General features: G+C 45.9%; 1 protein-coding gene across 7 annotated transcripts in view; it reads right to left on the bottom strand.

The window, feature by feature from the left end:
- FAM149B1 (family with sequence similarity 149 member B1) overlaps window positions 1-26,890 on the bottom strand; it is a 635,963-nt gene that overhangs the window by 564,496 nt on the left and 44,577 nt on the right. For 6 of the 7 annotated variants that reach the window (XM_078643096.1, XM_078643101.1, XM_078643098.1 and 3 more), the window contains exon 2: window positions 17,980-18,093. In XM_078643096.1, the coding sequence (XP_078499222.1) occupies window positions 17,980-18,093 (114 nt within the window). Of the gene's footprint in view, window positions 1-17,979; window positions 18,131-26,890 lie in introns of all 7 variants that reach the window. The other variant, XM_078643097.1, reaches the window with a different exon arrangement.

Below are 26,890 nucleotides of genomic sequence, written 5' to 3'. Positions count from 1 at the left end.
ATTGGTGCTAAAAGGCACCCTTGTTTGAGGCCATTAGCAGTTTTGATCGATTTAGTTAGTCCTTTTTCACTCCCCATTTGCACCTGGGACCAAGTGTTAGTATGGAGTTTAATTACGATCTGCAGTAGATATTCAGAAATTCCCAGTCTCCTTAATTTTTTCCACAGTGTAGGTCTGTCTACGCGATCGAACGCTGTAGAATAGTCAATAAACGCAGCGTACACTGGTTGTGATTTCTGTACGATGTATTTATCTAAAATAGTCTGGAGAATTGATATGTTATCAGTAACTGAATGATTAGGTCGAAAGCCTGCTTGGTACTTAGGTATTAAACCCTGCGAGAAGGCCCAGTCTTTTAGTCTGTCCAAGACCTCTGCAGCGAAGATTTTTCCTGTAGCGTCCATCAACGCTATTTGGCGATAGTTGCCAGCGATATTTTTACTCCCCTTTTTATATATTGGAATTATAATACTCCCCTGCCACGACTTTGGTAGTCTCCCAGTACTGAAAATATAGTTGAAAAGCGGTAGTAACATCTGACTCCATTCTTTAGGGTATGACTGCAAAACCTTAATGGGTATTTGATCAGGACCTGACGCTGCGGTACTTCTTGCTTTTCTAATATGCATTTCTATAGAAAATGCTGTAGTTTTTACTATCGGAATTGATTTGTTTTCCAAAGTAATGTCAATGTCTTTTCTGTCTGATTTAATTACATTTTCTTTATATAGGTCGGTTAGATAAATTTCCCATTCCTGCGGTGGAACTGGTATAGCATGCAGTTTCTTTTTTGTTCCTGTCATTTTGGCAATCAGAGACCAGTATTTTCTTTGATTATATTTTTTAGCCGCTACTTGGATATCAACCCAATTTTTATCCTGCAACATTCTTTTTTGGCTAATCTTCTCTCTTCTTAATTGATTTTTTAATTTATTTATTTCTTGTTGAGTTACAGGTGAAAAATTCAGGTATTGCCCTCGAATAAGTTTATTGAGCTTCCTCGTGGTCACAGATCTCCTGGTTGTATTTTTGTTGGACATCTTGTAATTTCTCTTTTTATCTTGTTTTATCCTATCTAAGAGGGCTCTCTTAAGATTAATAATAATACATTCAAAGTTTGTTATTTGGTCGTTAGAATGTATACTAGTTAAAAGTTGACTATGTGAGATCATTTCAGTGATATGGTCTAAGGTCGCCGAGTTCCAAAAGATCCGTCTCTGATTGTTGTTAATTTCAATATTGCTTTTATGGAACATGATTCGGTTTGACGAGGAGGGCTTTACCGACCAACCAGTATTTAAGTGTAAAAGAGCATGGTCGCTATCATCTGAAAAGATAATACTCAAATATGAAACTGTATCCACTAGTTCCATACCACATATTAAGTAGTCAATAATTGTTAGAGATCCTTTCCCTCGTCTTGTAAAAGACGCCGGTATATCTCCATCCACATTGCCGTTCAGAATTGTCCCATTTAGATTTGGCAAACATGCTAGTAACAATTTTCCTCTTTTGTCAGAAGCTTTCCCTTTAGGAAATATTGGGATAGATAGTTCCAGCGATTCTTCTTCATATAGTTTTGCCCATTTTCCGATCTCGACATTAGAGATTTTTCCATTCAGGTCACCCATGATTAAATATGACATATTTGCTCGATCTTCGATTATCTGTGCAATTGCATCCAAGGTTTCCACAAAAGTGACGTCCTGGTTGGTGCCAGGAGGGACGTACATATTAAAGAGTAGAAAGCCCTTTTTTTGGTCTAGGTTATGAATCTTCAGCGAAACCTTAATACATTGGAAGTTATCAGATTTGGACTCAACAACTTCTTGGAACCATGAATGCTCCTCACTCAACAAAATTGCCAATCCGCCCTTTGCGTGGCCTCGGTTTGTAGCTTTAGCCGGAATATCGTAGACATAGTAGCCCATCTGGTTAAAGGATGTTATTGCCCATGTTTCCTGTATAGCTAAAATATCAGGATAATTTTCAAGTGCTTCATTCATTTTATTATTTGTTTTTCCGGCTATGTTCCATGAAGTGGTCTTTAAACCATTGTTAAACAGTAAGTTGTTGTTGGTGAAATAATTTATTACTGTTTAAGGTCTCCGAGACCCAAGCCCAAGACTTTGTTGTTTTTTTGACCTCTTTTACTTCTTGGTCTTGGCTCCAAACTTTCCTTTCACCATTATTCACCTGAATTTTCAAAATTTCCTTCCTTGCACGCGTTAATCCTGAATCATCTTGGTTAGAGTTATTGGAATACCAATTCTCAGTTGGGGTATTCAAGTTAGTGCCTAGGAGGCCAGTAATCTTGTTCTTAATTTTAATTTCCTTAGGTAGAAATCTTTCGATGACATCATAACCGCATTTATGTAATGTTTCTTTTTCCTTTATAATAATCCCAGGAAGAACTGATGACCAAAACGCTACTTCCGCTATTTTACGATTTTCTTTTATGGGGAAGGTCACCAAATCTATTTCTTTGCTGGTTATAGTTTGTAAAGGATGTATTTGCTGTAGCAAATTAATTATCCTTCCTCGATTTAATGGTAAATTATCGATAGGAAAGAGTTCTTCAAACTGTAAACGGTTAGTCAAGATTTGTTCACCGCCTAGTGGCATCTTCTTATTATTCTCACTTATTTCCTTGTTTGTCTGACCTGCTCTATCAATTACTTTTGAAGGTATATATTCATTCGCTTTGTGGTTCAATAACTTTATTGATGGTATATTTTTGGTATCGCTAGTTGCCTCTACCGAAGAAAAGTTAGGTATTGTTTTATCGTTTTGTCCCTCTTGGTTTTTTTGAGGAGTGATTGTGCTTTTGAATTTTAGCTTTCGGAATTTCTTTTTATTAATTCTTCTTAGCGGTTTCCTTTTTCTGTTTTTTCCCTTTTTTTCTTTATTCAGTTTTGTTTGGGTGATCTTGTCATCTCCAACTTCATCAGGTGTAAGTATAGTGGAGGTTCCTTGTTCTTCTTTATCGGACCCTTTCTTTTGCAAGTTTAGCTTTTTGGAAACCGAAAAAATAGAGTACTCTTTAATAGTGGGTAAAGGCTCTTCTCTAAAATGTTTCTTCAAGGAATATATTTTAACATCCTTAAGCTTTTTCCGGATCTTTTTATTGGATTTGTCTAGTATTTTTACATCAGATGTTTGGGTACTAATGTCACATTTAATTTGAGGTTCAGAACTTATGATAATGTTAGAAGAAATATTGTAGTTGTCCTGCTTCGCATCAGTTATCTGTTTGTTATTTGTTGCATCAGCGAAATCTTTTTTCCTCTTTTCTTCTACTAAGAATTTTAATATGCCAATTTGGACATCCAAAGTTTGATCGGAATTTTCCAAAATATTACCTAGAAAAGAAAGAACCGATTCCAATATTTCCTGTAAGGTATAAAGAGCTTTTGAAATAGGTGTTGCGGTATTAGTTGAATTAATGTCATTAGGAAGAAATGGGTCCAATGATGAATCCAGGACTATTTTATGTTCTAATGATTGATCCTGGGAACTGGTAAGTGAATTATCAGGATTTAACTGAAGATCTGAGATATTTTCCATCATCTTCATGTCGTTTTGAAAAGGATCCTCGGTACAAGAAAGGCTACCTAGTCGTTTTATAGGTGTTAGAGATGTTAGGTGTGAGGACTCGTGAATCGGGATTTGTGATTCCTGTGTTGAAAATAAAATCTTTTGGTTGGATTCGAGACCCGAAACACTTGAATTTTGAGTAATTTGAAAGTCCGGGAGGGGCAACTCTGTTGCCTCATTTATTGTAGTTGTTTCAATATTTATAGGAATTTCCCGCACATGGGTAGGAGCTTGCTTTTTTGGTGATAAGGTTAAAAAATAGTTACTAATTGCAGGAGTTCCGGTTATCTGACCATGTTTTATTGCTTTGTCAGGAGATTTTCTGACTGCTTCCTCGGTGCCCATTCGCTTCATAAATATAGTGCGAGATCTGAGCTTTTTGAAAGCCATAAAGTTTTCTTTAGTCGAATTTTTGGAGGTATAGTTGATATTTCCTTCTCTGTTGTTGTTTGATACACTAACAGCTCAGAGGGTCGTCTATCAAGTAGACAGAAGTTACACTTACCACACTGATGCCGGTTGTTACTCAATCCAGGGACCGTAGGATAACAGGATCTTATTGTTCACAGTAGAAAAATGTAATATGTAGAATGAAAATGAGGTGGCCCGTCCCGTCCTGGGACGTCCCCGGACGGCCACAGACGGCCCGCCCTTTGCCCGGGCTTCGCCCCGTGCTCCGACCCGCGCGCGTCCCGCAATGCGCGTGACAAGGTATGATTAAGTAGTGTGTCGGGTTGTGGGGGCGTGGTACTGGGAGGGGGCGCGGCTCACGCGGGAAGAGGACCAGCTGAAGGTGTTGTATGCTGGTCCTCGCAGTCCCGGGGCCGGCGCCTCTCCCTCCTCTGCGGCCACAAGGATGTATATAGGCTTGATGCCTAAGTCCAGCAGCAGGTGAAAAGCTTATAAGCTACTCCAGTAGCGTGGGCAAAACAAACAGAGCAGCAGCAGCGTCTCCTTCACGAGCGGCTCCCGCGAAGCGGGGGCCGCGAGAAGTTATCGGAACTTGGCTGGGGGCGTGGCACTGGGAGGGGGCGCGGCTCACACGGGAAGAGGACCAGCTGAAGGTGTTGTATGCTGGTCCTCGCAGTCCCGGGGCCGGCGCCTCTCCCTCCTCTACGGCCACAAGGATGTATATAGGCTTGATGCCTAAGTCCAGCAGCAGGTGAAAAGCTTATAAGCTACTCCAGTAGCGTGGGCAAAACAAACAGAGCAGCAGCAGCGTCTCCTTCACGAGCGGCTCCCGCGAAGCGGGGGCCGCGAGAAGTTATCGGAACTTGGCTGGGGGCGTGGCACTGGGAGGGGGCGCGGCTCACGCGGGAAGAGGACCAGCTGAAGGTGTTGTATGCTGGTCCTCGCAGTCCCGGGGCCGGCGCCTCTCCCTCCTCTGCGGCCACAAGGATGTATATAGGCTTGATGCCTAAGTCCAGCAGCAGGTGAAAAGCTTATAAGCTACTCCAGTAGCGTGGGCAAAACAAACAGAGCAGCAGCAGCGTCTCCTTCACGAGCGTTTTCTGGGTATCCCTGAACAGCAACCTGTACTGCTCAGTGGTTAAGTCAAACCCATCAACCAGTGTATTTTTCAGGACTTGGTAATTGTTAGCATCCTCAACTCTAGTAGTGAGGAGCTTATCTCTACCTTTGCCATCAAAGGAGAGCCACAGTATAGCTGCCCACTGACTTTGGGGGATGCACTGGGCAGTGCAGGCCCTCTCCAAAGCAGCCATCCATTTCTGGATGTCATCCCCTTGTTTAAAGGGGGGCACTATCTTAGTCAGGTGTTTAGTATCTAAACCCTTCTCTTTTTCTCTTGGGAGATTGCTGCCACCAGTGGGAACTATCCCACTCATCTGCTGCTCTCTAGCAAAGGCAAGCTTCTCTTTGGCCAGGGCAAGTTCTTCCCTTTCAATCCTCAGTTTAGCTTGTGTCATCCTTGCTTCATGCTCTCTTCTCTGAGGGGAAGTCAATCTCCTCTGTGGAGAGTTCCTTCTCCTCTGAGAAGAGGCATTAGAGTGCAGAGATCTAATGGAGTCCCTAGAAAGAGATCTATCTCTCCTAACTCCAAGGTTAGGCCTCATTAGGGTCAATACTGGGGGTCCCCCAGATCCTTGCCCAAGTGGGTCTAAGTTGGCCCTAGTGAGTCTGCTGACTAACTCAGGACCCTTGTTTGCCTCAACCTCAGAGAGTTCCTCTAGATCCTCCCCCTCAACTGCATTTTCAGTGCCAAGGAGGTCTGGATCACCAAGGTGTCCCTCTAAGGCTGGCATATTCCCATCAACCTGAGATGCTTTCCTAGCATCATATGTCTCTAAGAGACCTATCAGAAAGGGAATGGTGGGGTTAGACCCCTGTTTCAGTTTCCTGGAGGTACACACTTGTCTCATCTCCTGGAAACTGAGAGCTGCATATCTTGAAGTGACCTGTGGAGGGTCAATGCTTACCAGGGGAGTCTCAGTGGACTCTCCATGGTTAGACATGCTTTTCTAGTGAGGTGTAAGTGGTGCACTTACCTACACTATTTGTTTGCCTACTGATCCCTTGCTAGAGTTGTAGTTTAGGGTGTGCTAGGCCCTAGGAGCTACAACAGCTGGTTCAGTAGAACTCAGAGTATTCTAAGCTAAGTTATATGTACCTTAGTACTTATGTGATCTTTCAAATGATATTCTTAGGATATGTGTGGTAAAACAACAGCAAGCTCAAACCCCACCGCTGCCACCAATGTGAGAAGTTGGCCTGATATATAATGTTCACTATTCTAGTGAGCACTCTGTATCAGTCCAAACAACCCTTATTGATGATTGGTTGTAAGTCAACCTTATAGACCAGCTATCCTAGTAGCATGGATACGAGCAGTCTAAGGCGAAGACTCTAGAGGGCGTGTTAAGCCAGCTGTTTTACCATCACATTACCCCTTGAAAACCAAGTGAAAGGACACCACACAAGTTGTTATCAAAAATAAAGTATATTTATTTATAACAAGACTACCCTGGCTCTTTATGAGACAGGGAGCTAAGCACACAACAAAACTCTTAAAGAATTACTGAAAGTCGCACAATTTACACAAATACCCGAGGGGCACGAAAAACCATATACACAAGAAGTGGAATGCGAAGTTACTAGCAGGTAAGTAATACTTTTCTAGACTGTAGAAACACTAGGCCTACAATGCTGAACCCTTAGATTAGAAGCAGGAGGCCTAGGGACGCCGTGTGCAGAGTGGGAACTCTCACGCGTAATGCGGGAACAAGTCTATGGATACTAGCACTTTGCAAAGTTACTGTTCTCGGGCGAACCCGACTAGGTGGGTCGAAAACAAGGGTGGATCCGAACACTTAGGGTGTTGGACTATGCTGAAGCACCGGAGTACTTGGTTTACCTAGCCCAGGGGCTGCGGCTGCATAGGGTTCAAGTTGCGTCGGAAACCCTCGTTGAAGATCCAGGAGCCTGAAGAAAGAAGTTGCTGGCAGGCGGCCAGTGAAGGAGTTCGTGGTGATCCAAGCCTGGATCAGGGAAGAAGAAACCTGTAAGCAGAGGGGACCAAGTTCTGAATCACTAGCCAGTGATTTGAGTGGGCACCAGGATGGCACCGGACGAAGTCACCTCAGCCAGGTGAGTGGGCGCTGCTGGGCTCTGCAGTCTCTCGGACCAGGAGGCGTTGTCGGCGACCAGGATGGAGGTGCGAGCTGTCCCACGAAGGTTCTTGCTGTCGACGTCGCTGGACCCAGGATTGGGCAACAAGTCTTGGCAAATGCAAGGCCCACGCGGTGGACCTAAAATGGCGTCTTGAATGGACCAGTAGGGTCCAGGGTGCTCCTCTTTTGGAGGGGAGCAAGGGCTAGTCTGGAGCAACCAGACCAGCAGTGGTTGTCGTCGTGGAGCGTCGTGAGAGGGCCACTAGCCAACAGGCAAGCGACCTGGACAACGCGGTTAGCAGCAAAGAGCAGAAGGGCCTCACGCCGATCTCGTGGATGCAGGGGGGGCTGAACTTCGGTGCTGGAGCTGCTCAGGGTCGGGGCTTCTCTTACCCCAAAGCACTCGGTCGAGGGTCACTCGGTGGTCGTGCTGGACAAGCGTCGTGCAGTTCTGAAGATGGCCGGTCCCTCGAGGTCTCGTCGCACCCACGGATCACAGCTGGGCTGATCATGTAGGTTGAGGTCAGAGGTGCCAGGGAAGCCGGTTCTCGTCGTGCTGGAGCAGTCTTGATCCGGAGGAGAGACTGGCAACAAACCGCGATGCTTGGTTGGTGCCTGCTGCTGCAGGGTGACTACTCCTTAGTCACAAGAGAGAATCTTGGGAAGAAGTCTTGAGTTCCTTTCGTGGAAAGTAGTTTCAGGATTCAAAGAGGATCTGCTCTGGAAGGGGGCCAGTTCCTACCTTTATCCTGCAAAAAGGGGCTGGCACGCGACTAAGTCCTGCCCTATGGGTGGGACTAGGAGGGGGGTGGTTACACCCCTCTCCTTTGGCGGGCTTTCCCCAGATCAGGGGCTGGAGTGCCCCTGGAACTGGTTCCAGCCGGCCTATGCACAGTGAGCACCGGGGTGCCACTTGCAGTCACCTTCCTCTAAAGCCCTGCCTACCTAGGATACACAAAATCCTGTCTGGGACGGTGCTGGCACCGCCCCTGGCAGGAAACCCTTTGTCCTTGCCTCCTGGGCTAGGAGGACTCCCAGCCGCAGGAGGGCAGACTTGTGTCTCGGTGGCAGCATCCATTTTGTGAAGCTAAGGCTCTGTCTAACTTTAACCGGGGTTACAGGTTACATACATGTCGTGTCCCTCTAGAAGGGTGGAATGCTAACCCCGTCGCCAGAATTGGCGAGGGGTTAGTATTCCAATTCGTATGACACCTTACTCGACATGTTTTGATAAAGCGATACCAGAGTTGGCATATAACCGCGAGGATTATAATGCACTTAATAGTATATGGTATGCGATATCATGGAAACGGCTAAGGGATGGATCCCGAAAGCCGCAGACAGGCTCAGCTCATGCCAGAGCACTATCTCACACGATTCCAAGCACTCTGCCTTCAGGATTGTTAAGGCCTGCCATAGGAGTGACTGATAGGAGATCTGTGTGTCCATTTAGGTTTAGATATAGGAATACTATATCTACAGCAAAGGGTGATTACACCACTTTGCCCCAGCTGTCGTGCAGCCAGTTGTGTCAGATTTGGATGGCCAGCCAGGGGTGGCATAATACATGCTGCAGCCCCTGGTAGGCCTTGGGTGCACCTATGCCCTGGGCACCTAAGGTACTCTGTACAGGGACTGATAAGGTGATTCAGTATCCAATTAGATATGTACCTAAGGTACATGGAATCCATTTTACAGAGAGAGCAGTAGGCCTGGGGTCCTGAATAGCAGGGCCCCAGGTCAACTAAGTCAGAAAACCAGCAAAACACCAGGCAAAAAGTTGGGGGCAACCATAGTCAGGGATCTACCTTCCTACATGTTCTACCAAGAGCTTCTCGATGAGATTCAATTTGTCTACGAAGGGACTTAGCCTCTCATTCAACATACAGCTCATGGCGGATTTAAAGGCCTCCAACATATGATTTCAGCTACAGTTGGTTCATACCAGGGCTGTGGTTTAACATCAAGGAAGCCCATTACCAGAGAGCCTATACTAGAGAGGTTTATCTGGTAAGTAACAAATTACCAGTACATTTCTTTTAGCCCCACCTTAGGCACTTTACCTAAGTTTTTGGGAGAAGCTCAAAAGCTCTGGAGTCACAATTTTTCCAAATGCAGGCGTATAGAATTCACCCAGGGAATATAACAAACAAATCTTGTGGACATCAGATTTCTTATTCCCACTCGATAGGAGGCTACCTGCTGTAGTCCACAATCAGTGCCAATAAATAAGCATTCTACACTAAATTTTCTGGGTAATACGCATGTGGAACAAGTCAAAACAAAGAAGGACCAACTGGGTACTTGCCAGTAGGCCTCGCAATGACCTAAGGAACCTATTCTCTACAGAAGTGAGAAAATTGATGTTTGCAAAACCCCAGAAACCATATCCATGTACGGCCGCACACAGAGCTTTCATATTGTAAATTTCTAGTGCTGGTGCCATACACCTAGATAATGTTTTCCTGTGGATTTTTGAGATGAAGGCTGGGGAATGATTTCGTGTTGCAGGTGATTTCTGAAGCTGCATTCCCAAATGTAAGTTTTGCAAGAGTCTCACATGATTGATCCTGGGAACTGGTAAGTGAATTATCAGGATTTAACTGAAGATCTGAGATATTTTCCATCATCTTCATGTCGTTTTGAAAAGGATCCTCGGTACAAGAAAGGCTACCTAGTCGTTTTATAGGTGTTAGAGATGTTAGGTGTGAGGACTCGTGAATCGGGATTTGTGATTCCTGTGTTGAAAATAAAATCTTTTGGTTGGATTCGAGACCCGAAACACTTGAATTTTGAGTAATTTGAAAGTCCGGGAGGGGCAACTCTGTTGCCTCATTTATTGTAGTTGTTTCAATATTTATAGGAATTTCCCGCACATGGGTAGGAGCTTGCTTTTTTGGTGATAAGGTTAAAAAATAGTTACTAATTGCAGGAGTTCCGGTTATCTGACCATGTTTTATTGCTTTGTCAGGAGATTTTCTGACTGCTTCCTCGGTGCCCATTCGCTTCATAAATATAGTGCGAGATCTGAGCTTTTTGAAAGCCATAAAGTTTTCTTTAGTCGAATTTTTGGAGGTATAGTTGATATTTCCTTCTCTGTTGTTGTTTGATACACTAACAGCTCAGAGGGTCGTCTATCAAGTAGACAGAAGTTACACTTACCACACTGATGCCGGTTGTTACTCAATCCAGGGACCGTAGGATAACAGGATAACAGGATCTTATTGTTCACAGTAGAAAAATGTAATATGTAGAATGAAAATGAGGTGGCCCGTCCCGTCCTGGGACGTCCCCGGACGGCCACAGACGGCCCGCCCTTTGCCCGGGCTTCGCCCCGTGCTCCGACCCGCGCGCGTCCCGCAATGCGCGTGACAAGGTATGATTAAGTAGTGTGTCGGGTTGTGGGGGCGTGGTACTGGGAGGGGGCGCGGCTCACGCGGGAAGAGGACCAGCTGAAGGTGTTGTATGCTGGTCCTCGCAGTCCCGGGGCCGGCGCCTCTCCCTCCTCTGCGGCCACAAGGATGTATATAGGCTTGATGCCTAAGTCCAGCAGCAGGTGAAAAGCTTATAAGCTACTCCAGTAGCGTGGGCAAAACAAACAGAGCAGCAGCAGCGTCTCCTTCACGAGCGGCTCCCGCGAAGCGGGGGCCGCGAGAAGTTATCGGAACTTGGCTGGGGGCGTGGCACTGGGAGGGGGCGCGGCTCACACGGGAAGAGGACCAGCTGAAGGTGTTGTATGCTGGTCCTCGCAGTCCCGGGGCCGGCGCCTCTCCCTCCTCTACGGCCACAAGGATGTATATAGGCTTGATGCCTAAGTCCAGCAGCAGGTGAAAAGCTTATAAGCTACTCCAGTAGCGTGGGCAAAACAAACAGAGCAGCAGCAGCGTCTCCTTCACGAGCGGCTCCCGCGAAGCGGGGGCCGCGAGAAGTTATCGGAACTTGGCTGGGGGCGTGGCACTGGGAGGGGGCGCGGCTCACGCGGGAAGAGGACCAGCTGAAGGTGTTGTATGCTGGTCCTCGCAGTCCCGGGGCCGGCGCCTCTCCCTCCTCTGCGGCCACAAGGATGTATATAGGCTTGATGCCTAAGTCCAGCAGCAGGTGAAAAGCTTATAAGCTACTCCAGTAGCGTGGGCAAAACAAACAGAGCAGCAGCAGCGTCTCCTTCACGAGCGTTTTCTGGGTATCCCTGAACAGCAACCTGTACTGCTCAGTGGTTAAGTCAAACCCATCAACCAGTGTATTTTTCAGGACTTGGTAATTGTTAGCATCCTCAACTCTAGTAGTGAGGAGCTTATCTCTACCTTTGCCATCAAAGGAGAGCCACAGTATAGCTGCCCACTGACTTTGGGGGATGCACTGGGCAGTGCAGGCCCTCTCCAAAGCAGCCATCCATTTCTGGATGTCATCCCCTTGTTTAAAGGGGGGCACTATCTTAGTCAGGTGTTTAGTATCTAAACCCTTCTCTTTTTCTCTTGGGAGATTGCTGCCACCAGTGGGAACTATCCCACTCATCTGCTGCTCTCTAGCAAAGGCAAGCTTCTCTTTGGCCAGGGCAAGTTCTTCCCTTTCAATCCTCAGTTTAGCTTGTGTCATCCTTGCTTCATGCTCTCTTCTCTGAGGGGAAGTCAATCTCCTCTGTGGAGAGTTCCTTCTCCTCTGAGAAGAGGCATTAGAGTGCAGAGATCTAATGGAGTCCCTAGAAAGAGATCTATCTCTCCTAACTCCAAGGTTAGGCCTCATTAGGGTCAATACTGGGGGTCCCCCAGATCCTTGCCCAAGTGGGTCTAAGTTGGCCCTAGTGAGTCTGCTGACTAACTCAGGACCCTTGTTTGCCTCAACCTCAGAGAGTTCCTCTAGATCCTCCCCCTCAACTGCATTTTCAGTGCCAAGGAGGTCTGGATCACCAAGGTGTCCCTCTAAGGCTGGCATATTCCCATCAACCTGAGATGCTTTCCTAGCATCATATGTCTCTAAGAGACCTATCAGAAAGGGAATGGTGGGGTTAGACCCCTGTTTCAGTTTCCTGGAGGTACACACTTGTCTCATCTCCTGGAAACTGAGAGCTGCATATCTTGAAGTGACCTGTGGAGGGTCAATGCTTACCAGGGGAGTCTCAGTGGACTCTCCATGGTTAGACATGCTTTTCTAGTGAGGTGTAAGTGGTGCACTTACCTACACTATTTGTTTGCCTACTGATCCCTTGCTAGAGTTGTAGTTTAGGGTGTGCTAGGCCCTAGGAGCTACAACAGCTGGTTCAGTAGAACTCAGAGTATTCTAAGCTAAGTTATATGTACCTTAGTACTTATGTGATCTTTCAAATGATATTCTTAGGATATGTGTGGTAAAACAACAGCAAGCTCAAACCCCACCGCTGCCACCAATGTGAGAAGTTGGCCTGATATATAATGTTCACTATTCTAGTGAGCACTCTGTATCAGTCCAAACAACCCTTATTGATGATTGGTTGTAAGTCAACCTTATAGACCAGCTATCCTAGTAGCATGGATACGAGCAGTCTAAGGCGAAGACTCTAGAGGGCGTGTTAAGCCAGCTGTTTTACCATCACATTACCCCTTGAAAACCAAGTGAAAGGACACCACACAAGTTGTTATCAAAAATAAAGTATATTTATTTATAACAAGACTACCCTGGCTCTTTATGAGACAGGGAGCTAAGCACACAACAAAACTCTTAAAGAATTACTGAAAGTCGCACAATTTACACAAATACCCGAGGGGCACGAAAAACCATATACACAAGAAGTGGAATGCGAAGTTACTAGCAGGTAAGTAATACTTTTCTAGACTGTAGAAACACTAGGCCTACAATGCTGAACCCTTAGATTAGAAGCAGGAGGCCTAGGGACGCCGTGTGCAGAGTGGGAACTCTCACGCGTAATGCGGGAACAAGTCTATGGATACTAGCACTTTGCAAAGTTACTGTTCTCGGGCGAACCCGACTAGGTGGGTCGAAAACAAGGGTGGATCCGAACACTTAGGGTGTTGGACTATGCTGAAGCACCGGAGTACTTGGTTTACCTAGCCCAGGGGCTGCGGCTGCATAGGGTTCAAGTTGCGTCGGAAACCCTCGTTGAAGATCCAGGAGCCTGAAGAAAGAAGTTGCTGGCAGGCGGCCAGTGAAGGAGTTCGTGGTGATCCAAGCCTGGATCAGGGAAGAAGAAACCTGTAAGCAGAGGGGACCAAGTTCTGAATCACTAGCCAGTGATTTGAGTGGGCACCAGGATGGCACCGGACGAAGTCACCTCAGCCAGGTGAGTGGGCGCTGCTGGGCTCTGCAGTCTCTCGGACCAGGAGGCGTTGTCGGCGACCAGGATGGAGGTGCGAGCTGTCCCACGAAGGTTCTTGCTGTCGACGTCGCTGGACCCAGGATTGGGCAACAAGTCTTGGCAAATGCAAGGCCCACGCGGTGGACCTAAAATGGCGTCTTGAATGGACCAGTAGGGTCCAGGGTGCTCCTCTTTTGGAGGGGAGCAAGGGCTAGTCTGGAGCAACCAGACCAGCAGTGGTTGTCGTCGTGGAGCGTCGTGAGAGGGCCACTAGCCAACAGGCAAGCGACCTGGACAACGCGGTTAGCAGCAAAGAGCAGAAGGGCCTCACGCCGATCTCGTGGATGCAGGGGGGGCTGAACTTCGGTGCTGGAGCTGCTCAGGGTCGGGGCTTCTCTTACCCCAAAGCACTCGGTCGAGGGTCACTCGGTGGTCGTGCTGGACAAGCGTCGTGCAGTTCTGAAGATGGCCGGTCCCTCGAGGTCTCGTCGCACCCACGGATCACAGCTGGGCTGATCATGTAGGTTGAGGTCAGAGGTGCCAGGGAAGCCGGTTCTCGTCGTGCTGGAGCAGTCTTGATCCGGAGGAGAGACTGGCAACAAACCGCGATGCTTGGTTGGTGCCTGCTGCTGCAGGGTGACTACTCCTTAGTCACAAGAGAGAATCTTGGGAAGAAGTCTTGAGTTCCTTTCGTGGAAAGTAGTTTCAGGATTCAAAGAGGATCTGCTCTGGAAGGGGGCCAGTTCCTACCTTTATCCTGCAAAAAGGGGCTGGCACGCGACTAAGTCCTGCCCTATGGGTGGGACTAGGAGGGGGGTGGTTACACCCCTCTCCTTTGGCGGGCTTTCCCCAGATCAGGGGCTGGAGTGCCCCTGGAACTGGTTCCAGCCGGCCTATGCACAGTGAGCACCGGGGTGCCACTTGCAGTCACCTTCCTCTAAAGCCCTGCCTACCTAGGATACACAAAATCCTGTCTGGGACGGTGCTGGCACCGCCCCTGGCAGGAAACCCTTTGTCCTTGCCTCCTGGGCTAGGAGGACTCCCAGCCGCAGGAGGGCAGACTTGTGTCTCGGTGGCAGCATCCATTTTGTGAAGCTAAGGCTCTGTCTAACTTTAACCGGGGTTACAGGTTACATACATGTCGTGTCCCTCTAGAAGGGTGGAATGCTAACCCCGTCGCCAGAATTGGCGAGGGGTTAGTATTCCAATTCGTATGACACCTTACTCGACATGTTTTGATAAAGCGATACCAGAGTTGGCATATAACCGCGAGGATTATAATGCACTTAATAGTATATGGTATGCGATATCATGGAAACGGCTAAGGGATGGATCCCGAAAGCCGCAGACAGGCTCAGCTCATGCCAGAGCACTATCTCACACGATTCCAAGCACTCTGCCTTCAGGATTGTTAAGGCCTGCCATAGGAGTGACTGATAGGAGATCTGTGTGTCCATTTAGGTTTAGATATAGGAATACTATATCTACAGCAAAGGGTGATTACACCACTTTGCCCCAGCTGTCGTGCAGCCAGTTGTGTCAGATTTGGATGGCCAGCCAGGGGTGGCATAATACATGCTGCAGCCCCTGGTAGGCCTTGGGTGCACCTATGCCCTGGGCACCTAAGGTACTCTGTACAGGGACTGATAAGGTGATTCAGTATCCAATTAGATATGTACCTAAGGTACATGGAATCCATTTTACAGAGAGAGCAGTAGGCCTGGGGTCCTGAATAGCAGGGCCCCAGGTCAACTAAGTCAGAAAACCAGCAAAACACCAGGCAAAAAGTTGGGGGCAACCATAGTCAGGGATCTACCTTCCTACATGTTCTACCAAGAGCTTCTCGATGAGATTCAATTTGTCTACGAAGGGACTTAGCCTCTCATTCAACATACAGCTCATGGCGGATTTAAAGGCCTCCAACATATGATTTCAGCTACAGTTGGTTCATACCAGGGCTGTGGTTTAACATCAAGGAAGCCCATTACCAGAGAGCCTATACTAGAGAGGTTTATCTGGTAAGTAACAAATTACCAGTACATTTCTTTTAGCCCCACCTTAGGCACTTTACCTAAGTTTTTGGGAGAAGCTCAAAAGCTCTGGAGTCACAATTTTTCCAAATGCAGGCGTATAGAATTCACCCAGGGAATATAACAAACAAATCTTGTGGACATCAGATTTCTTATTCCCACTCGATAGGAGGCTACCTGCTGTAGTCCACAATCAGTGCCAATAAATAAGCATTCTACACTAAATTTTCTGGGTAATACGCATGTGGAACAAGTCAAAACAAAGAAGGACCAACTGGGTACTTGCCAGTAGGCCTCGCAATGACCTAAGGAACCTATTCTCTACAGAAGTGAGAAAATTGATGTTTGCAAAACCCCAGAAACCATATCCATGTACGGCCGCACACAGAGCTTTCATATTGTAAATTTCTAGTGCTGGTGCCATACACCTAGATAATGTTTTCCTGTGGATTTTTGAGATGAAGGCTGGGGAATGATTTCGTGTTGCAGGTGATTTCTGAAGCTGCATTCCCAAATGTAAGTTTTGCAAGAGTCTCACATCCACATAATCGAAATGTTGTACCTGGTCAACTGTATTGCTGCCCTCTCTCACTTTCCTCCATTCCTCTTTGCCTGGCTAACCCAAAGACCATAAACTTTGTCTCGGAGCTATTTAGTTCCAACCCTCTCTCTGAACAAAACATGTTAAAGAAGCTGTTGAAGTCCCTGGGGAGGCTTTGAAAGCAACATGGTACTGTCAGCAAAGAGACTTTTAGGACAGTATCCTGGTACTGGAAGAGTATCCACATGCTCATAATATAGACAGAAACACATAACTTCCAGGTGAAGGGTCAGTGTATGCATCGGAACATGGTCTCTAGGTGCTGAAGTCAAGAATTGAGACATTAGCCCACACTGGGCACCTTATCAATCTATACACACATGCCACAAGGGGGCAGGTGGTGGACCTTTTTCTAATGTAGTTAGGAAAGGTAATATGTGATGGGTATGGTAGTAGAGACAGGATTGCACTTCATTAAGATGTTTTTTTTCCAGTAGGTGCCCACACTGGGTGCAACTTCGCAAGCAGGTCTGCCTATATTGAGAAAAATTATGCGATACTACGCCTCACAGACGTAAATGTCTAAGGCTTCCACCATGAGTGGACAAAGTCCTGCCGTATTAGCATGTTCTTAAATAAAGCACTCAGACAGTTCTATTTGTAAGCTAGGGTGAAACTGCACATAGGTATGCTGTTCGTAGAATTCTTTTAGGTAAAAGAATGCTACAAACAGCATCTTAAGCAAGTCTGGAGCTTCCTTGAAATGTAAGGGAACAGTCAGTTGGGCAGGCCTTTTCTGCTCAGCCAGCCAGGCAGTGTAGCCATTCTTTGTTGGGTTTGTCAGACTGACCATCTGACTTACTAAATGCCTTTAAGACCTGGCTTTACAAAAGACAGAACTTTTTTGCTGCTCAGTTGCAGTCTGTTAGCATTAGTTGGTCAGCACGCTTCCGATAACAGACATGCCCTACAAATAACACATTGCTTTTTGCTTTCCTTTGATAAATAGGAAATTACCCAGATTATTGTTATAAGCATAAAGTTACGTATTATGTGCTTTGCTTCAATTATATTAACTATATACTTACACAACTATGAATCTTCTCATGCAGGTACGAGGTGATTGGTTAATATTAGTCTTCTATATATATCAGAAGCCCAGCATAACCCATGCAAAATAAGAAATATTTGCAGCAAACAATATGTAAAGGTGTCTGTTTTACACTACCCGCAGGTCTGAGATTTGGACTGTGGCAGGCCCTACATAGATTTTTCTCTGTCAAGTTGCAATATGTAGATAATGGCGAGAAGAGGTGAACTGTTCTAAACAGTCTGTGGTATGAATTGCAACGGGTTACTAAACTGCTCAATTGTGGACTTTATTATTCGAGTGAGGTATGAGTCAAGTGGGGTTTCATGGCATGCCTGTTTTGTTTTTACTGCTGAGAAGGTCCAAAGTATTATAAGAATGGCGTTTGAAATTCCATCCAACATTTTCATTTTGCTGAATTCAAATCTTACAATACTCTTGGCAGTTCAAACGTCCTCTTTTATCGTGGCCTCATTTGACACGCTACATCTGCTGAGACTAAGCATATGTTTGTGTCTTCCACAAGTAAAGATAGGTTACCATGGGGAGGCATTACTGAGCAGCAAAAAAAAGTATTACACTTTTGAAAAATAATTACACTATGTAGAATGTTTTCATGGCAAAATAAAAGTGAAAAAAGTGACACTTAGAATCAACCTATAGTAAAATAAGTTCCTAGTAACATTTTTCAGCATGTCTTTATCTTATAGAATCCAGTCAAACAATTTGCATTTCTCTCTCTAGAAGCCAATTCTGCAACTTAATTATTTAACAATATAAACAAACAATATATTATCGGCAATTACCGTATTTCATTTGAGCCCGTTTCATAGGTAGTTTTGCGAATGGTGACAGGGACATCGTAATCCACGTCCTCGGGCAGTGGTTGGTGTTTTGAAGCATCTTTTGTGGGACTTTGGCTGTTCAACACAAACATTTTGCAAAAGCTGTGAAAAACTAAAAATCAAAATACTCTTAAATGGAAAAGATAGACTAAACAGAAACGGTATATTATACAGTGTCTTAAAACGACCTACTTTGCTATGTTATAACTTCATTTTTATCACTGCAAAATTATCAAATATGTAGTTTTTGTTGCCTCATGTGGGTTCATTTGTTGTTATTCTAAAGCGTTTAAAAGTATAAACATAAGAACCCCCCCCCCCCTCCTCCCCGGCCTACACCTCTCAAATCCTCTGCAGGTTGAGGCTCTTAAAGAAAGCAGAATAAACATATACAGCCAGATTCATGAAAGACAATTTGGCTCGCAAAGGGCCAGATTCTGCGAATCTGGCCCTTTGCGAGCGCAATTTTTGCATTTGGGATGCATCATCCCAAATGCAAAAATCGCTATTAGCGAAATCGCATATTAGCGAGGAATTGCATTTAAGGAATCTCTATTTGAGATTCCTTAAATGCAATTCATTAACCATTTTTAAATTGCGAATTCACAATTTTTGGTCGCTTTTTACCACGAAGTCTGACTTCGTGGTAAATAGCGAAAAAATAGAAAAATGCACTTTAGTGCATTTTTTTCAATTGCATGTTACACACACACACATGTCCTTTGGACATGTGTGTGCGCAACACCTGTGTAAATTTGCATTTCAGGGGTGCTACAGGGTGTCCTTTGGACACCCCTGGCACCCTTGAATTCGCATCCTTATTTGCGATTAGCAATTAGCGCTAATCGCAAATAAGGAAGCTGTAGGAATCTATTGCGATTCCTACATGAATCCCGTTTTGCGAGTCTGTAATAGCGATTCCTTATGAATCGCTATTAAAGACTCGCAAAACGGGTCTTTGATGAATCTAGCTGATAGTATCCCAACTGGTATTATTGAAAGACAATTAGAATGGATATGCAATAAACATTATCAGCAAGGAAATGAGGAGACTCATTGAATATTTCAAATGTGCTCATGGCATCATATTTATCTAGAAAAGGTTGGGCAAAATACAGTTGTAACAGCACTGTAGGTAAACAAATAATGATACAACCCTAATTGTACTTGGTGCTCAAGATGTGCATGTGATGAACAAGGTGGCGACGCTAGTGACAATATGATCAGCATAAACGGCGCATAGTGAATGGTGTTTAGATATATACAGTGAGTAAATGAAACAATGTGGCTCCAATGAATTGTGAAGCTTGGGTTCTAATTTAGGTTGATTGTAGTTAGGATGAACCACATTGTGGGCTGCGCCTCTTATTGCGCTGAGTGGTTAAAGAAAGCAAACACGTGGCCACTGCTGAACGAGTCGCTATATTACACCAGGACAAATGTAACGTATTTCACTGATGCCAGCCCAGATCCTGAACCAATTATACCTACCGGATGAAAAGAAATAACTAAGGTAGAAGAGAGTGAAAAGCTGGAACTGAAGAGGTAAGAGATGACATGTGAGACATGCAAATGTAGGATTTCAGAAAGATGTGGGGAATAAAAAGGTACTACAGCCTTGGCATCACCTCAAGCAGATGGGAATGCAAAACTGGAAGGGGCCCAGCCTTCGCCAGCACACCCCCAATGCAGCTTTCAATGCATTTGACACCTATGTGACCATCATATATGCGTGCGGGACAGAAGCCAAGAATCGGACGTACATTTAGACTAAACACCTTAATAATGACCTACTAGCAGTCACGGTGAGAAACTAATTGATATCATCCTGAGGGCTCCCAATCATGCCCCATCATAAACCCCCGCCTACAACTAGAACTCACCCAGACATGTGGAGGCAACTCTGTTCACAGTATATGCTATACAAGAGTCATATGTTGCATGAAAATAAAACTAGAGAAACACAACATCTGGGAACAGCAAACAGTCTTAGGGAAAGCAGGATGAAGTAAAACATGTGAAATGTAAACAGGTACAGTATTTAGTCAATAAAAACCATTTCACAATCGTTCATTCCGTACGTTTCCTAAAAATCGATTTAAGCGTAGGTTCCTAACAAGTCTTTCGAAGCGGACCTATAAACTCCAAGTTAAAACGAATATAAAAATGTCATTGGTGTAGTTCTTATGAGGCCTTGACTCAAATGATTGTTCTTTAAAAGCTCCCTTCTAGGAGCATGTCCATTTTCCTCAGATCATTGTGTGGTCCTGTTATTTAAAGTGCAAGGGTCAATGTTTAAAGTGCTATTGTGCTGAGGTACATTTTAATTTGAATGTCTTCCTTCACATTGTCCGGGGTTTAAAGTGAGTTATTGTTGTTCTTTTGTGTAACCGCACTTACAACACTAATTTCTATTAAATGACCTTCGGATCTTTTGCTCAGAGTAATTACTGTTCTTCCCTTGTACGTTATGTAAACCCTGGGTTAAAGTGCTGGTGCTTTAAACAAAGACAATCATTTTGCTTTAATCTTGAGAAGATCTACTAGTTTTGCTAGCTTCCCAGTTGTAGTTCTTTGTTGGAGAGCTGGTGCCATAAATTGATTGTTCTATTGCTTTCATGTTCACTTTTACGAATTTTACTCCCCGGCATATGAGCGGTATAGAGGAGCCTCCCAGCAATGGGTTACCGTTTGCCTGCATGTTCGTATTGCCAACTCTATACAAATTCTTTTCAGCATTCTCTTCCTTTCTGTCAGGTAACTCAGGCAAACGCAGAATATGTGTGCAAGACTTTCTTCCTTATATTTGCACAAGCGATATTCTTTGTTTGATGTCTGATCCTTCCAGGATCAAGCCCTGATCTTTGGACTGGGTAAGAGTGGTCTGCTTAATTCAGGCACTCTGTTCATCACCACCCCCTTTTCTGAATCATTTTGTCCACCATAAGCGTGGAAGGGTATACTCAGATGTGAGTTCCTTGCTCACTGCACCATCAGGATTCAAGCAAGCCGGGCCGACGACGCCTGAAATGGCAGAAACCGGTCCCCGGAAGCTTGTTTCCTTCCCAGTACAAGAATTGGCTTGGTAGTTTGGTTTGCCCTGTTCCCATCATGCACTGGGACAGGAACAGACTAATTTGCATATAGCCAAGTTCTGAGCTGGGATGGTGCAGTGAGCTAAAAAACAGTGATGGATCAAGCCCTGATCTTTGGACTGGGTAAGAGTGGTCTGCTTAATTCAGGCACTCTGTTCATCACCACCCCCTTTTCTGAATGATCCTTCCAGGATGGCATTAGATCTTTTATTTCCCCTTTTCTAAAACGGTACTGCATAAACTGGTGTTTTATTTTAATTGAAAATTGTTCTGTACGGTAAAGCCGTAGTTTTTTATAGGAATTTATCACTGTCCAGGGGTGACCTCTGAGTGCAAGGCTTGTCTTATCGGTTAAGTATGAAAAATGCTTCTTTGTGGCTTTCATTACTTTGTAAAAGGCCAGTTTCCCAATACTTGCATGCCAGGCGTCTTGTATTCCAACTTCCTTGATAGCCTGTTTTAGATATAGACCCCCTGAATCTTTTTTATTTTGCTGTGTTTGCTCCTCTATTTCCTTCCAGCACACGTGGTTCATTGACCCTCTTTCCGATGAGCGTAGTTTCCAGCATAGTTTTATAAAGGCTCCTTTACACTGGTATTTTTGTTCAGCAGTCCAAACTCTAAATGCACCTGTGCTGGAGATGCAGTTTTCATGATTATGAACACAGATTTGTATTCCCTTGTTTGGATTTTGTTCAAGATACCTCCTGCGCGTTCTTTCAGTGTTTACATACTGTACGTCACTGTTGGCATTAAGTGAGCACTCATCACTATTAAAAAAGATGGTGAAATGTGTGATAAGTTGGCCTGATATGTGATATCCACTATTCTAGTGGGGACCCTGTATCAGTCCAAACAACCCTTATGGTGATGGTTGTAAAGTCAACCTTATAGACCAGCTATCCTAGGGGTAGCATGGACAAAGCAGTCGTAGGCTAAACTCAAGAGGGCATGTGAAGCCAGCTGTTTTACCATATGTAACCCCTTTAATACCAAATGAAAGGACACCACACAGGTTATATATATAAAATATATATGTATTTATTACTAAATTAATCCTCTGAACTCTTTATGAGATCAGAGGCACAAGCAAATAACAAGATACTTAATTATCATACAGTAAGTTGCACAAAATACAGTAATGCCCTAGGGGCACTTCAAACCATATACTAAAATAGTGGGATAAGAACCACGTCACGAACAAAGGATAGGCCTAGGGCCTGGAGAATCGCTGGGGCTACGCTGTACTACCAAAGGATAGGGAGCAGGAGGCCCACGGGATGCGTGTGCAGTGTCTTTACACACACGCGAGTTACCATAGAGTTAGAATGGGAACGAAAGAATTGGAAACTAGTTCTTTTAGGTCACTTCCGGTTGGACAAGGAGAAAGCTACTTGAAAGTTAGACACTAGGATAGTAAATCCCCACAGGAGCACCGAAGTACTCGCGTTACCTCACCCACAGGAAGCGGGTGCATAGGTGTCAAAGGGTGTCGGGTTTCGTCGCTGAATCCTTTGGAGCCTTGAAGAAAGATGCTGCAGGCGACCAGGAGAGAAGTGTCCGGTTGGATCCAAGGGCGGATCGAGGATGAAGAGTACCTGAAAGCAGTGGGGACAGAATCTGAGTCACTAGCCAGTGACCAGGAAGGAACCAGGCGATGTCGCGAAGCAATCAGGTGATGTCGTGAAGCTTGTCTCTGCAGCCACGTGGACCAGGAGGTGTCGACGGCGACCAGGAGCTGGATACGGACTGTCCCACGAAGGCCCTCGCTGTCGGCGGTGTCGGCTTCCGGATTGGAGTCAAAAAGCCTTGGCAAAGGCAAACAACGCAGGAATCGGAGATGGCTTATGGATCAGACCAGCAAGGTCTGATGGGCTTCTCCTTTTCAGGGAAGCAGGGGCCAGTCTGGAGCAACCAGACCAGCGGTGTGAATTCAAAGGTTTGTCGTCACAGAGGCCAGTAGCCAACGGGCAAGTGACCGGACAGATGCGTCGAGCAGGAAAATGCAGAAGGACCCCACGCAGAACTCGTGGAGTGTGGAGGGCTGATCTTCGGGTCAGATGATGCTCGGGGCTGTGGCTTCTCAATCCCCAATGCACAACTTCGAGGGTGCCTCAGAAGTTGCACGGAAAGCAATTCGCTGGCTTTCCAAGATGGCCGGTCCCACGTCTCTCGTCGCCTCCACAGGTCTCAGCTCTGCTGTGACTGTGGATCGGGCTGTTGGAAGTCTGGAAGTCCGGGTCTTGTCAGGCTCTGTGCTCGGGCTCCGGCGGGAGCGTCGACAAAGCAAACCGTTGCCACAAGGGAGATTCTTCAGTCTTCTATCTTCAAGTAGAACGTTGAAGGTCCAGAGTTTCGTTTCAAGTTTCAGTCAGGATAAATCTAAAGTCTTGGGACTCAGCTCCTACCTATATACCAAATTTAGGGGCTGGATTACCTGCTAGGTCCCTCCTACGGGTGGGACAAGGGAAGGGGGTGGTTACACCCCTTTCCCTTTGTCCAGTTTCGCGCCAGAGCTGGGGCTGGAGTGCCCCAGCACCGGTTTGAACCGGACTATGCATGAGACACCTTGTGTGCCCCAGGTAGTGTCTCATTTCATTCAGCCCTCAATGCCCCAATACACTATGTCCTGTCTGGGGTGGTGCTAGCACCTCCCAAGACAGGAAACCTATTGTCCAAGCCTCCCTCGCTGGAAGGACTCCCAGCAGCAGGAGGTCAGACTTGTGTCTGTGGCAGCAGCATCCATTTTGTGATGCTGAGGCTCTGGTTAACTTTAACCGGGATTAGTAGGAACAACATGTCTTCTCCCTCTAGAAGGGTGGAATGCTACCCCCGTCGTCAGAACATGCGAGGGGGTAGTACTCCAAAGCGTATGACACCTTACACAACGTGTTTTGATAAAGCCAAACTAAAGTTAGCATTCAACCGCGAGGATTATAATGCACTTAAGAGTATATGGTATGGCTATATCCTAGAACAGCTATAAGGACATGGTTCTGAAAGCTGCAGACAGACTCAGCTCATGCTAGAGCCTCCTCTCACATAAAACCAAGCACTCTGCCTTGAGGATTGTTAAGGCCTGCCATAGGAGTGACTTATAGGTGTATATGTGTCTAGATATAAGGTTAGATATAGGAATACTATACCTAAGCAAGGGGTGATTACACGACCTTGCCCCAGCTGAGTGATCAGCCAGTTGTGTCAGTTTGGATGGCCAGCCAGGGGTGGCAAAATATATGCTGCAGCCCCTGGTAGGCCTTGGGTACACATATGCCCTGGGTACCTATGGTACACTATACAGGGACTCACAAGAGTGACCCAATTCCCAATTGTTGATGTACCTAAAGTACATGGTGTGAATTTAGAGAGAGAACAGCAGGGCTGTGGGTCTGATTAGCAGGCCCACAGCCACATTAAGTCGAAAACCAGTGAAGTAAAAACCAAAAAGTGAGGTGACCATAGGAAAGCAGACCCTACTCTCCTAAATAACCCTCCCCCCAAACGCAGGGACATTAGACTAACCTTGACCAGTTGTGTCTTCATGTTCTAAGTGGAAGTACCTGGAGAGACCATCGGCACTGCCATGGTCAGTCCCGGGTCTGTGCTCCACTGTAAAGTCCATCCCCTGTAGGGAAATGGACTACCTGGGCAGTTTGGGATTCTCACCCTTCATCTGATTTAGCCACAAGAGGGGCTTATGGTCGGTCTGAATTTTGAAGTGAGTGCCAAACAAGTATGGCCTCAACTTCTTCAGGGCTCAAACCACAGCAAAGGCCTCACTCTAAATGGCTGACCAACATTTCTCTCTAGGGGTCAGCCTTCTGCTAATAAAAGCAATGGGTCGGTCTTGACCATCTACATTAAGTTGTGAAAGCACAGCTCCCATCCACAACTCAGAAGCATCTGTTTGGACAATGAACTCTTTGGAGTAGTCAGGACTCTTCAGGATAGGTGCAGAGCACATGGCCTTCTTGGGGTCATCAAATGCCTTTTGACAGCTTACTGTCCACTGAACCTTTTTTGGCATCTTCTTTGAAGTCAAGTCATTAAGTGGTGTCACAATGGACCCATAATTCTTAACAAACTTTCTGTAGTACCCAGACAGGCCTAAGAAAGCTCTGACCTGTGTCTGGGTGGTTGGAGGAGCCCAGTCCTTGATGGTCTGGATCTTACTCTCCAGTGGTTGAACCTGACCCCCACCTACAAGGTGGCCCAGGTACACAACCTTACTCTGCCCTATCTGGCACTTTGTGGCCTTGATAGTTAGGCCTGCCTTCTGCAGGGCCTCTAAAACCTTCTTCAGGTGGATCAGGTGATCCTCCCAGGTGGAGCTGAAGACAGCAACATCATCAAGATAAGCTGCACAAAAGTCATCCAACCCAGTGAGGACTTGGTTCACCAATTTTTGGAAAGTGGCAGGTGCATTCTTCAAGCCAAAGGGCATCACCACAAATTGGTAATGACCTCCTGGGGTTGAGAAAGCAGTTTTGGCCTTGGCATCCTCAGCTAACCTGATTTGCCAATAGCCTGCTGTCAAATCAAATGTGCTCAGAAACTTGGCAGAAGCCAATCTATCAATGAGCTCATCTGTGCTTGGAATTGGGTGAGCATCTGTCCTAGTGACAGCATTGAGTCCTCTATAGTCCACACAGAACCTCATCTCTCTCTTACCATCTTGGGTGTGAGGTTTTGATACAAGGACTACTGGGCTGGCCATGTGGCTCTCTGATGGCTCAATTACTCCCAACTCCAACATTTTCTGTACCTCAGTCTTTATACAGTCCCTGACATGGTCAGGTTGCCTGTAGCTCTTACTCTTCACAGGCAGACTGTCACCAGTGTCCACCTCATGGGTGCACCAGTTAGTCTGACTAGGTGTCAAGGAAAACATATATCTGAAGGACTGTAGAACTTGTCTGCAGTCCTGTTGCTGCTGGCCAGTGAGGCTGCCAGCTAAGGCCACACCATCAACTGAACCATCATCAGGGTTCTGAGTCAACAGGTCTGGGAGAGGGTCACTCTCTTCCTCCTGCCCCTCATCTGTAGCCACGAGCAAGCCCATGTCTGCCCTGTCAACATATGCTTTGAGTCTGTTGACATGGAGCACCCTGTGGGGGCTCCTGGGAGTTCCAAGGTCCACCAGGTAGGTGACCTCTCCCTTTTTCTCAACAATTGTGTGGGGTCCAGACCATTTGTCCTGGAGTGCTGCTGGGGCCTCTGGCTCCAACACCCACACCTTCTATCCTGGCTGGTACTCAGTCAGCACAGCCTTTTGGTCATGCCAAGCTGTTTGAAGTTCTTGGCTAGCCTCAAGGTTTTTAGAAGCCTTCTTCATATACTCAGCCTTCCTGGAGCGGAGACCAAATACATAGTCCACTATGTCTTGTTTAGGCTTTTTGAGAGGTAACTCCCATCCTTCCTTTACCAGACATAGGGGTCCCCTTACAGGATGCCCAAACAAAAGTTCAAAAGGGCTGTAGCCAACCCCCTTTTGTGGGACCTCTCTGTAAGCAAACAGGAGGGAGGGTAGAAGGATGTCCCATCTTCGCCTAAGCTTTTCAGATAAACCCTTGATCATACCCTTTAGGGTCTTGTTAAATCTTTCAACAAGCTCATTGCACTGTGGACGGTAGGGTGTAGTGAATTTGTAATTTACACCACACTCCTTCCACATTGCAGTCAAGTACCCAGACATGAAGTTTGCACCTCTATCTGAGACAACCTCCTTTGGAAAGCCCACTCTTGAGAAAACTCCCAGGAGGGCTCTTTCCACAACA

This window comes from Lissotriton helveticus, chromosome 5_1 (assembly GCF_964261635.1).
Source record: "Lissotriton helveticus chromosome 5_1, aLisHel1.1, whole genome shotgun sequence".
NCBI lineage: Eukaryota > Metazoa > Chordata > Amphibia > Caudata > Salamandridae > Lissotriton > Lissotriton helveticus.
The sequence above is the reverse complement of the archived record's forward strand: the minus strand, read 5'-3'. Positions and strand labels throughout refer to the sequence as shown.